The sequence below is a fragment of the Dendrobates tinctorius genome, unplaced genomic scaffold (assembly GCF_039654945.1).
Source record: "Dendrobates tinctorius isolate UK_male_01 unplaced genomic scaffold, ASM3965494v1 ptg000011l, whole genome shotgun sequence".
NCBI classification, from domain to species: Eukaryota; Metazoa; Chordata; class Amphibia; order Anura; family Dendrobatidae; genus Dendrobates; species Dendrobates tinctorius.
Window position 1 is genome coordinate 66091403 of NW_027361679.1, and position 14680 is coordinate 66106082.

General features: G+C 42.0%; 1 protein-coding gene across 2 annotated transcripts in view; it reads left to right on the forward strand.

The window, feature by feature from the left end:
- The window catches only part of ANTXR2 (ANTXR cell adhesion molecule 2), a 292455-nt gene that overhangs the window by 145830 nt on the left and 131945 nt on the right, over positions 1-14680 (forward strand). For both annotated transcript variants that reach the window (XM_073543041.1, XM_073543049.1), the window contains 2 exons: positions 6301-6396; positions 9590-9637. In XM_073543041.1, the coding sequence (XP_073399142.1) occupies positions 6301-6396; positions 9590-9637 (144 nt within the window). The remainder of the gene's footprint in view (positions 1-6300; positions 6397-9589; positions 9638-14680) is intronic.

Below are 14680 nucleotides of genomic sequence, written 5' to 3' on the forward strand. Positions count from 1 at the left end.
GGTCGATCACCTGACCAAGGCGGCCCATTTCATCCCTTGTTCCGGTTTACCCTCTGCGAAGGACACTGCTGACCTAATTATCCAGAACATCTTTCGCCTGCACGGGGTTCCGGATGAAGTTGTTTCTGACCGTGGAGTTCAATTTACTTCAAAGTTTTGGCGAAGCTTTTGTTCAGCATTAGGCATAGAAGTTAACTTATCTTCTGCTTTCCACCCACAGTCCAACGGGCAGACAGAACGTACCAACCAAACACTAGAGCAATACCTTCGCTGCTATGTTTGCCATTTGCAAGATGATTGGGTAAGGTTACTCCCCTTGGCCGAATTCAATTATAACAACTCCCAGAGTGCCTCCACCAAACAGTCACCATTCTACGCTAACCTGGGATATCACCCTAGCATTCTTCCCAGATTACCGGTAGATACATCTTTACCAGCAGTTGCCGACAGGATCTCTTCACTTCAACAGAACCTTGAACTTCTGAAAGAGACTTTGAGTTCCGCACAAGAGAGGTACAAGAATGCAGCTGACAGATTTCGCAAACCAACACCAACATTTAAGGTAGGAGATTTAGTCTGGTTATCTACGAAGAATTTAAAGATGAAGATCCCTTCCCCTAAGTTGGGACAGAAGTACATTGGTCCTTATAGGATCAGTGGTCTGGTAGGTGCTGTTGCATGTCGCTTAAAACTCCCAAGAACACTGAAGATACATCCTGTCTTTCATACTTCCCTACTAAAGACTGTAGTACCAAATCCTTTTCCAGGACGTTCATCTCCTCCTCCCGATCCCGTTCTTGTGGATGGTCAAGAGCAGTTCATCGTTGAGAGGATTCTGGATTCAAGAATCTACAGAAATCGACTGCAGTATTTGATTAAATGGCAAGGCTATTCCTCAGAGGAGAATTCCTGGGAACCCGTGGATAATATTAACGCCTCCCGACTGATTGAGCAGTTCCATCAAAGGTACCCTGGCAAGCCTGGTTTAGGGTCGTCCGGAGGCCGTTCTTGAGGTGGGAGTAATGTCAGTATCTAGTCCTGGAATCTGTTTCTCTTGCCCTTAGACTTGCCCTTAGTTAACATGGATCTTGATGTTTCCACGTCGGCCATCTTGCTTCCTGCCAAAGCTGTATATAAAGCCAGCACCTGCTCTGATTCATTGCTTGTGTATTATGTATTGGACTTTGTGCCTCTGCAGTCCCAAGCCTGGACTTACTATCTCTGTTGGTCCTCTCTTAACGGCGGAGTCCTCTGCCAACCTGCACGTCTGGATCCCTGCCTGCTGACCGAGTGATTGCTGAACACTTGACTTCAGGAACCTCTGCCTGACTACACCTGCGGTGAAGTAAGAACTCCAGCCAGCTAGTGTGTTCCTCCGCTCTGCAAGAGTCTGTGTCTTGTGCCCGCATTGCTCAGTGACTTTGCATGCTGTGTCGCAGAGTATCAGCTCTGCTATTACCTTTTATCATATTGACTGAACATTTATCTGGACTTATATGCTATATTGCATTCAGATCATTAATACAATATTGCTTGCACAACCCACTGTGTCTGTAGTCTCTTTGACCTAGCCACTGGTGTCCAGTTGTATCCACTAGTATCGTGACACCTATACTTGATGGCTGATTTAAAGGGAACCTGTCTCCAGAAAAACTCTATTAAGCTGCAGATATGGGGTTAATGTGCAGGTTAATAGCATTATTAACCTACACTTAGCAGAACGCTGCAGGGAGAAAATGAACTTTATTCCCCCGCAACAGCATTCGGTATTCAGTGACAGGGGACTGCGACGGCTCGGGTTCAGTCACTGCTCTGAGTATACAGAACGGCAACTGTAACCGCGTCCATGGCCCTGACTGACAGTTGGCCCCAATTCAGAGACAGCATCAGTCTGGGCTAGCTGATGCTGATTTAAAGGGAACCTGTCTCCAGAAAAAACTCTATTAAGCTGCAGATATGGGGTAAATCTGTAGGTTAATAGCATTATTAACCTACACTTAGCAGAACGCTGCAGGGAGAAAATTAACTTTATTCCCTCGCAGCAGCATTCGGTATTCAGTGACAGGGGACGGCGACGGCTCGGGTTCAGTCACTGCTGTAAGTATACAGAATGGCAACTGTAACCACACCCATGGCCCTGACTGACAGTTTGCCCCAATGCAGAGACAGCATCAGTCTGGGCTAGCTGTCAGTATACTCAAAGCCTCCCACATAGCCTCCCTGCTATGTGTAGCACAAGTGATCGGAAGATCGCAACTTCAAGTTTCATAAGGAAACTTTTGGAGCAAGTGTAAAGTAAAAAAAAGATGTTTTTTTAAAAAATATAAGCGTTCAAATCACCCCCATTTGCCCCATTCAAAATAAAACAATTCAAAAATACACATATTTTGTAACACTGCTTTCAGAAATGCCTATCAAAATATAAAATAATTAATGGCTTAATGAGAAAAAAAATCAAAATGCCAGAATTATGTGGACAGGTGCCAAGTCCTGCTGGAGAATGAAATTTTCATCACCAAAAAGATTTTCGGCAGAGGGAAGCATCAAGTGCGCTAAAATTTCTTTGTAGACAGCTGCACTGACTTTGGTCTTGATAAAACACAGTGGACTTACACCAGCAGATGACATGGCTTCCCAAACCATCACTAATTGTGGAAACTTCACACTAGAACTCAAACAGCCTGGATTGTGTGCCTCTCACTCTTCCTCCAGACTCTGGGACCTTGATTTCCTAATGAAATGCAAAATTTACTTTCATCTGAAAGCAACACATTGGGCCACTGAGCAACAGTCCGGTTCTTTTACTCCTTGGCCCAGGTAAGACACTTCTGGCGTTGTCTATTAGTCAAGAGTGGCTTGACACAAGGAATAGCCCATGTCCTGGATACATCTGTGTGGTGGCTCTTGAAGCAATGACTCTAGCAGCAGTTCACTCCTTGTGAATCTCCACCAAATTTTTGAATGGCCTTTTCTTAACAATCCTTTCAAAGCTGTGGTTATCCTGGTTGCTTGTGCACCTTTTTCTACCAGAGTTTTTCCTTCCACTCAACTTTCCATTAATATGCTTGGATACAGCAATCTGTGAACAGCCAGCTTCTTTAGCAATGACCTTTTGTGGCTTACCCTACTTGTGGAGTGTGTCACTGACTGCCTTCTGGACATCTGTCAAGTAGCAGTCTTCCCCATGATTGTGGAGCCTACTGAAACAGACTAAGGGAGCTTTCGAAATGCTTAGGAAGCCTTTGCAGGTGTTTTTGTTAATTATTCTAATTTACTGAGATAATGATTTTTGGGTTTTTATTGGCTGTAATCCATAATCATCAACATTAACAGAAATAAGCACTTGAAATAAATCACTCTGTTTTTAATGACTCTTTATAATATAAGAGTTTCACTTTTTGTATTGAAGAACTGAAATAAATTAACTTTTTGATGATATTCTAATTTAATGAGAAGCACTTGTACTTGATTCTGAGGGTCCACCTTTCATGTATACAAAACCAATGCATTATCATTCAAGTGGTTTTTGGACCTAAGCTAATTTTTATCATGTAGTGTATCAAGTGGTATAGCCATAAGGTACACAATGTTAGGATTTGGCTCTGCTTGCTGATTCAATTGGTTATCACGTGATTGTTCAGATACTGTTGATATCCAGATGGTGGAGTCAGATTTTCCCCCCACTCAGGAGCCCCATAGCAGCTGTAAGATTTGAACTGTAAAGGAGGAGAAGCCAGGACCTGTCAGAGAATTTTCCGGTTCTATGCTGAGCCAGTCCAACCCTGTCTCTTGCTATTGGAAAGACTTGTCAGTCACCTCTCACATCACTGGTAACATCTACATAGCTAGGGTCACGGTCAGACTAGTCTGCTCTCTAGCTATGGTCCCTGGCCTGCTCTTCTAGTTATATTTTTTCTGAAACATTGTTTAAGAGAAACATATATCCAGCTGTAATCATGCTTCCAGGTTCTGATTTATGAATCAGACAACAGGTTCCCTTTAAAATATTTAGCTTTTCTAGTAGAGTTTCTAACATTAAGTAAACAGACATAAGTGTCAAGAAACTTATTACCACTGAATATGTGTCATTCAAATTGTTTTAAAGCATACAAAACCTGTAATTTTTAAAGAAAAAAACAAAAATTAAGTTTAACGGATACCTGTCATTTGATTTATGCTGCTGGAACCATGGGCAGCATGAATCAGTGTCTAGCTGTGCAATTGCAGTCAGATATTTTGTTTTACTTTGAAATGTTAGCTAGTTTGAGACCTGACCAGTCTGATATGGTCACCAGCTGCCTTCTCCTTGCTCCACTCCAGTTGATTGACAAGTCTATCCTTATGTAAACATGCGGGCAAGACCTGGCAGTCAACTGGAGCAGGGCAGGTAGAAGTTGGCTGGAGACTGCCCCAGACTGGTCAGAACTTTACCTATAGTCCTTGACTGGCTTTCCAAACTCCACTGCAGCTTTTCAGAGTAAAACATACCTGTCTGCAATCACACAGCCAGACTCCAATTCATGCTGCCTGTGATTCTGGCAGCATGTCTCTTATAACAGGTTTCCTTTTAATATTTTTTTTATTCCCCCAGTTGGCTTTTAATACAAATGGAATCTTAAGAACAATCTTAAGAGAGGTCCAGCAGATCCTAAAGCTGCTTGAGGTGAACATTTTTGTATTGGCAGTAACAATAGAATTAGAAATTGGCAAACCAAAAGATTCATAACATTTGTCTTTATTTGTAAATTGCAGGACTTCTTTGGCCTCTAAAGTCTTAAGACATGGCTGAATAGCTGGAATTATGATTCCTCATGATGCCATTTTAAACTATTCTTGATTTGATTTGCAATGCTTTTTATGGTTTCATTCTTAATCACTGGATAAATTGCATAATTAATAAAGAACATTATTAAAACCTCAAGGGGATGTTATATTTCTTTCAAATACCAATAGAAAGAGCAATGTATATAAATGGCCACCTTTCAATGCAGTCAAAGCCTGGTGCATCAGCCAATTTCCATAGAATCTTTCAATTAAAAGAAGTCTGGTAGGTGGAATCCTGCAGGTATAAATATGTGTTGCTTGTACGGTCAATATACCATAAATGTCCAAGATAGAAAGACACTTTAAATTCCTCCAAAGCTGAATTATGGATTTAGGTTTTGGCTGAGAAGACACAGTTTTATCCAATGCAAGTCGACATGGGAAGGCGTTATGTTAACCTGGCAAAGCCATGAACATTTTCTGGTGAAAATAAAAAGAAAATTATATGTAAGACAAGAAGAAAAAATGAAGAGGATTTAATATCAATTTGCTATCGAAACTCTACAAATTTTGATTCACTGTTGTGTGGTGCGTATCTTTGATACAAAAGGGTAAGTGCAAATAAACTAATAACCCAGGTATCAATGTTGCTCTAGAATCCACAAATCTTAATGACAAAAATCATTTCATGCCAAGGGAGCAGATTCATCATTGCTTTTGCACAAATGTTCTCCAGCTCCTCCAGAGTGATAATACGCATTCCCAAACTATTTGGTGTAATTTTTAGAAATTTTGTAAATTTTGCTACTTTTTGTTTTAAAAAGTCAAAAAAAATTCTAGAAAAAAATTAAAAACCATTTATGACTTTGCGGCAAAACTAATGAACTATGTGCGGAATTTTGAAAAAATTGTTGCAAAAAACATTGATGAACACATCAAGTCCAAAAAGGGAAGTCACTTAAAGCACCACTCCAGTGTTTTTTTTTTAATTCCACTGCTGGAGTGGCGCTTTAAATGTAGTTCTCCTGCCCCCTGTCTCACACTCACCTGCTGCCACCTCCATCGTTTTCCAGCGTCTCTCCCCTCCCTTTTGTCGATCTCCAGCAAAAAGTGATCTGTCGGCAGATCCAGTTTTTCATGGAGCGGTGCAGAGGTCACTTTTCTATGCAAGTCTGATAGTCTCGTCCTGGCTCTTTTAGACTTGCATCAAGAACTTGTATCGTAGCTTCTGACATCAAGCCAGTCAGAAGCTGCACTCACAAAATGGTTTTGCGGGACCAGAGAGGTACTGAAAAACGATGAAGACGCCGGAGTTTGAGTATATGACCGGGGATAGGGGGCTTACATTTAAAGCGCCACTCCAGCGCTAAAAAAACCTAAAACGCTGAAGTGGTGGTTTAAAAGATCGCAAATGATGACTCGAGGCAAAAATGTTTTGATTGTTGCACTTTTAATACATCTCCTTATTTTGTTAATCACAGAGCTAGACAAAATTTTGTCTTGTGTAAATAATTATGTTTTTTTCTTTGTTCACAGAGCAGTGGACTTCCTGCTGTCATTGCAATACTTGTCATCTTGCTTCTAATAGCACTTGCATTATTTTGGTGGTTTTGGCCTCTTTGCTGCAAAGTGGTAAGCTATCATTTTAAGAATAACCCTCCAATGTGTTCTATTGTCCACGGATTCCTGATCATCTATACTATCTGAAATTAAAGAGAGACAATAAATAAAAATGGTCCTCCATATGGTGTCTTGGCCACAAGTGATAAGCCAGATGTTTACAAATTCTCTAAAACCATTGTCTTTATGTTTTAGAAGGGGCAGCTTAAGTGGAAGGTATTACCTGGTCCATTCACACTGAAATATTTTAGAAATGTACTTGGAATGAAATTGCTGATTTTGTAGTCCATTATAGTCCATCATCTGTTATATGTTAATCCATTGTAAAAATATATATTTATTTATTTTAGATATAAAGTAATATTTAATTAAATCTGTAATGTAATGTGTTTTGTCCTGCTGGCAGTTTCTACTTTTCCACGGTGCTGTCTTGCCAGCTACTGCTAACAGTTTTAATATTAGTAGCTTTTGTAATCTCTACTAGTGGATATGTACTTTTTGATGCACTGCGCCTGCATTTAGCTATCCTAACTGTAGCCAGATTATCATGAATGCAGTTTTTAATTTGATATTGTTACTGGACAAAGTGAATCAGCATCAAAGCAATCAACATTTTTTTACCTAAAAGCACTCTTAGAAACGCTGGTAATGCATAGGTAAGCTGACTTGTTTTGTATGCCATCAGGAAAAAAATGGAAACAGAGGAAACATTTTTATACAAGCATCTGCTATTTTACCATTATCTTCCTGTAATACTGAAGCATGAATATTTGACCTTTTTTTTTCCTTTTAGAAGAATGAACTACAAATATTAGTCAAATATTGAATGACTGTGTATTGAAACACTCAGCATTGTATTAAAACTGTGCAAAGTGGTCCTCAAATCTCAATACATACAGTAGAGAAAAAATCTGCACAAGTTTAGGACACACTGAAAACTTACAAATCTATTACAAAGGTTGAAATCTTCTGCAAAATTAATTTAGAAATTATTATGACACAAAGGCGTCAAATAAACCAGTTGGCAAGTCAGGTTCAAGCATGTTATATAGTTTTGATCTTAGCAAACTCAGGATATTCTGATATTCTGTGTTTCATAAATTAGGAAGGGGCCATCATCTTGCTGCAGACTTTATAATGAGTGACTTCAGTACTGATAACATGCAGTCAGAGGCAGAATAACCATTTACATTGAGTCACGGGTGACATTTTCTCTTATTAAGATGATTCTCTTTCTTCTCCATTTTGCCCAGATCACCATGAAGACTTCTTCCAGTCATAACTATAGATTCAGAGTTTGAGGCCTAGATGTATTTGACTGCTCACATTTGCATCCAGGATTGTCAACTTTATTTTTTTTCTGTTTCTAGACAGCTTCTCAAATTTTTTTTTACGAACACATTAAAAAGCCATAACAAACCATTGAGATTAAGATGCCTAAAGCCCATAATTCCAATATGAAAATATTATTTGCATTCACTGTGAACTGTAAAAGGGTGACAATTACAGTCAAAATAATGTGTGACTTTCTCCAGGTTAAAAAAAAAATGTACGCAGCAAAATGTTTTCACAGACGTTGAAAAAGTGCCCTGTTTTTACAAACTATCAAGAAATTTCAGAATGGATGGCAAACCATTGTTTTCACCCTGTCTCTTAAAAAAAATAATGTCTATTGTGCCCTGACAAATGTCATCTTTCTCTTATTAACATGCTGTCATCTAGCTACGTAGTTTTGGCCAGGCCTCACTACTGCTAACTGAAACAAATGGCATTATGGCATTATGATGTGGTCCAACCCTCTGCTTGAAAGAGTGAAGGTCGAATGTTGGGGCAGGAAGCCAAGTGATCCCTTGCACCTACCAGTGCAGGATTATTCAGACATATCTGTGTGTTATGGACTGTGTTGAAATCCTTCTTCTCCCCAGTTGCCTATTATAACATTACTTTTTGGATAACCACTGGGATGCCAGAAAAATTGTGAAAAGTCAGCTTACCAGCATGGGTGTGTACTCCCCAAAGCAAACCACCAGCCTCACACGGATCTGGGTGAGACAACCGCAGCAGAATCCAGGAAAAAAAGAGGGTGGGATCCAGTGAGGAGAAACTGAGGATGCTGTTATCAAATATAACTTTTAATCCATGTTAGATAAAATGCCATGTATATATAGTATTGAGCACTAACACTCTGTTAGGAAAGATCAATGCTTTTCAACTTGCGTCTTAGTTGTGATCACCTCGCTGGATCCCACCCTCTTTTTTCCTGGAACCATTGGGTTGCCTCCCATGGAAATTGCACTTGAAACTAGGATATATCATGAAGAAGTAACCATTTAGAAGTTTGTCACTGCTGATTCCCAAACCTATATTGAGATAGGGGTGTTGGGAGACACTAGTTTTTTTTTAGGATAGGACCTGGTCCAAGCATTGAGACACGCATCTATCATATATTTATAGTATATTCTGTAGGTTTTGGGAAACTCATCTATCATATTTATGGTATATTCTGTGGGTATGCCATGAATTTCTAAGATGGGAATACCCTTTAAAAAACAAATCCTGAATAACCTATATCCATTAAAGAAAATTAATCCTGAAATACTATTTTCTCACTATTTACTGTAGCTTACACCAAAGGCTTAATTTTTTAAATTCATCTGCAGCTTATTTGTCAGCTTTGCTCTTTAGACCGAGGTAGGATCAGCAAAGGTCTTTTATTTTCATAAATTGACTAACACCTAATGTGATGATAAATAAATACCAGTTAACCTTTTCCCAACATCCACAATATATGTAAGGCCAATGATCGGTGTCTGTGTTTGGTCTGGCTGAGTTGAGCCTGCACCATACATGACAGGTGTCATCTGTGTTACCCAGCTAGTTTCTGCATCTCACTGAAGCATTTAGTGGCTGCTGTACAACCATGTAACTGCTTCAGTCTGTGACAATGGCATTTAGGTTATCGTTTAAATTATGCTGTTTCAACACCCGTTGGCAATTCTTTTCCCTGCAAAGTTATCACTGGGTGCTGATGGGTTTGCCATGTAAGTCAGGGGCCTACTGAAGGCTGAAACTTGATTAATCCTGTGGCTGGCCTTAATATGAGATTGAGTATAGCACTGAATCATTCAAGTGATCAAAGGACTGCAATATATACATGTACAATTTTGGAAAACGTCATGTCTAAACATAAAATTATTTTTTCTAGGTCATCAAAGATCCACCCCCACCTCCACCACCTGCTCCTGTTGAAGAGGTAATTGTGTAATGCTGTATATTGTTGCAGTACCATTTCAATTCAATTTCTGAAAAAGTTAATAAGCTGTTTGGAACTTAAGCGTGACTGCCAGCAAGCAGACTGAATGATACAACTTCCCACCTCTGCTGCCTCTATTTCTCTGCTGTAATATATCCAAATGGTAATCAACTGAGCCACCCTGCATGTATTTACTCCATTCACTGCCAGCAAGCAGCCTGAATGATACAACTTCCCACCTCTGCTGCCTCTATTTCTCTGCTGTAATATATCCAAATGGTAATCAACTGAGCCACCCTGCATGTATTTACTCCATTCACTGCCAGCAAGCAGCCTGAATGATACAACTTCCCACCTCTGCTGCCTCTATTTCTCTGCTGTAATATATCCAAATGGTAATCAACTGAGCCACCCTGCATGTATTTACTCCATTCACTGCCAGCAAGCAGCCTGAATGATACAACTTCCCACCTCTGCTGCCTCTATTTCTCTGCTGTAATATATCCAAATGGTAATCAACTGAGCCACCCTGCATGTATTTACTCCATTCACTGCCAGCAAGCAACCTGAATGATACAACTTCCCACCTCTGCTGCCTCTATTTCTCTGCTGTAATATATCCAAATGGTAATCAACTGAGCCACCCTGCATGTATTTACTCCATTCACTGCCAGCAAGCAGCCTGAATGATACAACTTCCCACCTCTGCTGCCTCTATTTCTCTGCTGTAATATATCCAAATGGTACAACTCCATACTTCTGCTGCTTGACCATTTTGCTGCATATTTAAATGTGCTTGCTAAAGCTTTGGTATAATTCATTTGTTGCACTGTATGTAATACTTACTGCTTTAGATCTGTGACTGGGGCCTTTCTAGATCTTATCAGGTAGAAGGTGCTATAGCATTTTGCCACATCTTGGTCTAGTGCCTTTGATCATCTAACCATCCCCTGGTGTGCTGGCCCCAGCTGCCAAATTATACCCAACCATCTCCCACAATCCCTCTCTCCTGACCCTGTAGTGTGGCCTATATATGTAGTAGTTGCTAAGGGGAAGCACGCAGTGTGGGGTACAGCACGCAAGCATCCCATAAGCAAAGCATCACAGAAGATAAGCATCCAGCAAAACGGCAGTTATACATGGCAGTTAGTCAGGGCAGGAGTCAGGTAACCCACACCTTGCCTTCCCCTTTAACCATGTGCTTTATTTTTATCCTCCTGTGTTCCCTTGCCATCCACATTCATCACCCTATCCCCCCTCCATCACGACTCATACACATCAGCCCCTCTATACTTCCCTCTCCCATGTACAGCTCCCACACACTCCTCACCTTCCTGAGAAACCTCAGCCCATCTTGCCCAAACACATCGCAGAAAAAACTACTTACAATTCCAACAACTATTGGCTCTTTATCTTCCTTCTCCTACTGATTTCAGGGGACATCTCCCCCAACCCTGGTCCACCATCCCCCAACCTCGACCCCTACACTACCTCATATCGAAACCACAATAATCTGATTAACATTACTTGCACTCCCTCATCTCAATCTTTTAATTGTGCCCTCTGGAATCCACGGTCTGCTTGTAACAAGCTTCCTTTCCTACACAACTACTTTCTGAACAACTCTCTTAATCTGTTGGCCCTCACTGAAACCTGGATTCAGGATTCTGACACTGTCTCACCTGCTGCCATTTCCTACGGTGGCTTACAATTCTCTCACTCCCCGAGACCCACAAACAGACCTGGTGGTGGAGTTGGCATACTCCTGTCCCCACAATGCACTTTCCAGGTCATCCCCCCAGTCCCATCACTCTTATTCCCTTCTTTTGAGGTCCACACCATCAGGCTCTTCCGTCCCCTCTCCCTCAGGGTAGCGGTCATATACCGGCCCCCAGGCTCACCCACCCTCTTCCTTGACCACTTTTCAGCCTGGCTGCCACACTTCATGTCCTCAGAACTACCAACCCTCATCCTGGGAGACTTCAACATCCCCATTAACAGCCCTAATTCCACATCTGCATCCCAGCTTCTATCACTAACCACCTCTCTAGGCCTCTCACAGCTTTCAACCTCTGAGACACATAAGGACGGTAACACCCTTGATCTGGTCTTCTGCCGGCTCTGTTCAATCTCCCACCTAAACAACTCACCGCTTCCACTCTCTGACCACAACATTCTCTCCTTCACGCTCACAAATCCTCGTCCACCCCAGCTCATTCCTACCTACCACACAGTCAGAAATCTACAAGCTATTAACCCTCAGACACTTTCAGATTCCCTACACTCATCTCTGTCCCCAATCTCCTCTCTTTCCTGTCCTAATCTGGCTGTTCATCACTACAATGACACTCTTAGAAGCACCCTTGACCAAGTAGCTCCCCTCACCCTCAGAACCTCCAAACACAGAGTAAAAGAGCCCTGGCTCACATCGCAAACTCAACTTCTCCAGCGATGCTCCAGGAGTGCTGAACGCCTATGGAGAAAAACCCGCACACCAGAAGACTTCATCCACTTCAAATTTATGTTAAGAACCTATAACGCTGCCCTTCACCATGCCAAACAGACCTACTTCACCACCCTGATCTCCTCACTAGCCAACAACCCCAAGAATCTTTTTGACACTTTTCACTCCCTCCTCAGGCCAAAAGCACAAGCCCCTATCACAGACATTTGTGCTGATGACCTGGCCTCCCACTTTACAGAAAAAATAGATAATATCCGTCAAGAAATCTGCTCCCAACCACCAAGTGCTGAGACTCCCATCCCTTCCTACATCTCCCCTGGCTCACTCTCCACATTTGATCCCATAACAGAAGAAGAAGTCTCCAGACTCCTCTCTTCTTCTCGTCCGACTACATGCACTACCGACCCCATTCCCTCACATCTCCTCCAGTCTCTCTCTCCAGTCGTCACAACCCACCTAACAACAATCTTTAATCTCTCCCTCTCCTCTGGCATTTTCCCATCCTCCTTCAAACACGCCATCGTTACTCCACTACTAAAGAAACCTGCTCTCGACCCATCCTGCACAAACAACTACAGACCAGTCTCCAATCTCCCCTTCATCTCTAAACTTTTGGCACGCCTAGTTTACTCCCGCCTTACCCGTTACCTCTCCATTCACTCCCTTCTAGACCCTTCACAGTCCGGCTTCCGCCCCCTACATTCGACTGAAACTGCACTCATCAAAGTGACCAATGACCTTCTGACAGCAAAACGTAATGGTGACCACTCTCTGCTCATTCTTCTTGACCTATCTGCAGCTTTCGATACTGTTGACCACCATCTCCTACTCTCTAGGCTCCAGTCACTAGGCATTAAGGACACTGCACTCTCCTGGTTCTCTTCCTATCTCTCTGACCGCTCCTTCAGTGTTTTGTTCTCTGGCTCCACGTCATCTCCTCTTCCTCTTGCTGTCGGGGTACCTCAGGGCTCAGTCCTTGGCCCCCTTCTTTTCTCTCTCTACACGGCCCCAATTGGACAGACCATCAGCAGATTTGGCTTTCAGTACCATCTTTATGCTGATGACACACAACTATACACGTCTTCCCCTGACCTTACCCCCGCTGTACTACAGAACGCCAGTGACTGTCTGTCCGCAGTCTCCAATATCATGTCCGCTCTCTATCTGAAACTCAACCTCTCCAAAACTGAACTTCTTCTGCTCCCGCCGTCTACTAACCTCACTAAATCTGACATTTCCTTCTCCGTGGGTGGTACCACAATAACGCCCCGGCAGCAGGTGCGCTGTCTGGGTGTTATGTTTGACACCAATCTCTCCTTTACATCCCATATACAATCCCTTGCCCGCTCTTGCCGCTTACACCTAAAGAACATCTCTAGAATCCGCCCTTTTCTCACTATGGAAACAACAAAAACCCTCACTGTTGCATTGATCCACTCTCGCCTGGATTACTGCAACGCTCTATTAATTGGCCTCCCCGTCACTCGACTATCCCCTCTCCAGTCCATACTCAATGCAGCAGCCAGGATCGTCCATCTGGGTAATCGGTACTCGGACGCGTCCGCTCTTCGCCAGTCCTTACATTGGCTGCCCATTCATTATAGGATCCAATTCAAAGTACTTGTTCTCACCCACAAAGCTCTCCACAGTGCGGCACCCCCTTACATCTCTTCTCTCATTTCTGTCTATCGGCCTAGCCGATCGCTGCGCTCTGCAAACGACTTTCGACTAACCTCTGCACTAATCCGTACCTCCCACTCCCGACTCCAAGACTTCTCCCGTGCTGCTCCTATCCTCTGGAATGCTCTACCCCAAGAAATCAGGACTATCCACAATTTGCATAGTTTTAGGCGCTCCCTCAAAACACACCTGTTCAGAGCGGCCTATCACATTCACTAATCAAAGTCATTCTCTGTGTAAGTGTGCGTGCGTAGCCCATTCACTATCTCCATCCATCCTTCACTCCTGCAAGATGGCTGGACCTTCATTGTAAATACACCATTGTAAATACACACCTGTACTCTGTATCTCCCTCACCTCATTGTAGATTGTACGCTCTCACCAGCAGGGTCGTCTTATTTCGTCTTATTTTGCTTTAATTATTGTATTGTTAGCGTTGTTACTTATGACTTGTGTTTTGAAACTGTTAAACTGTAAAGCGCTGCGGAATATGTTGGCGCTATATAAATAAAGATTATTATTATTATTATTATAGCCGCTACTTTATTAATGATGGCCTATCCTTGGGATACCGTACCAATATAATAAATAATTAGGGATGCCAGCAGCTGAGTGTTAATGCAAATTAGTCAGTATTCCCTTACCAAAATCTTATGAATAGAAAAAACCCACCAAGGAAACACCCAGATCCATAAACTGCTTTAAGAACACATGAGACATGCACAAAGAATGTACAGGTCAGTAAGAAACTGTTCACACCACCCAAAGACTAAGACATCGGAAAAACACACAGTATGACAAACGTGCATGAATACTCTGTTGTAAAATATATTTAACAGTAAGCAGCAAGTGCTAGTAAAAGATAACAAACACAGAGTATTTAGTTGATACGTTTTTTG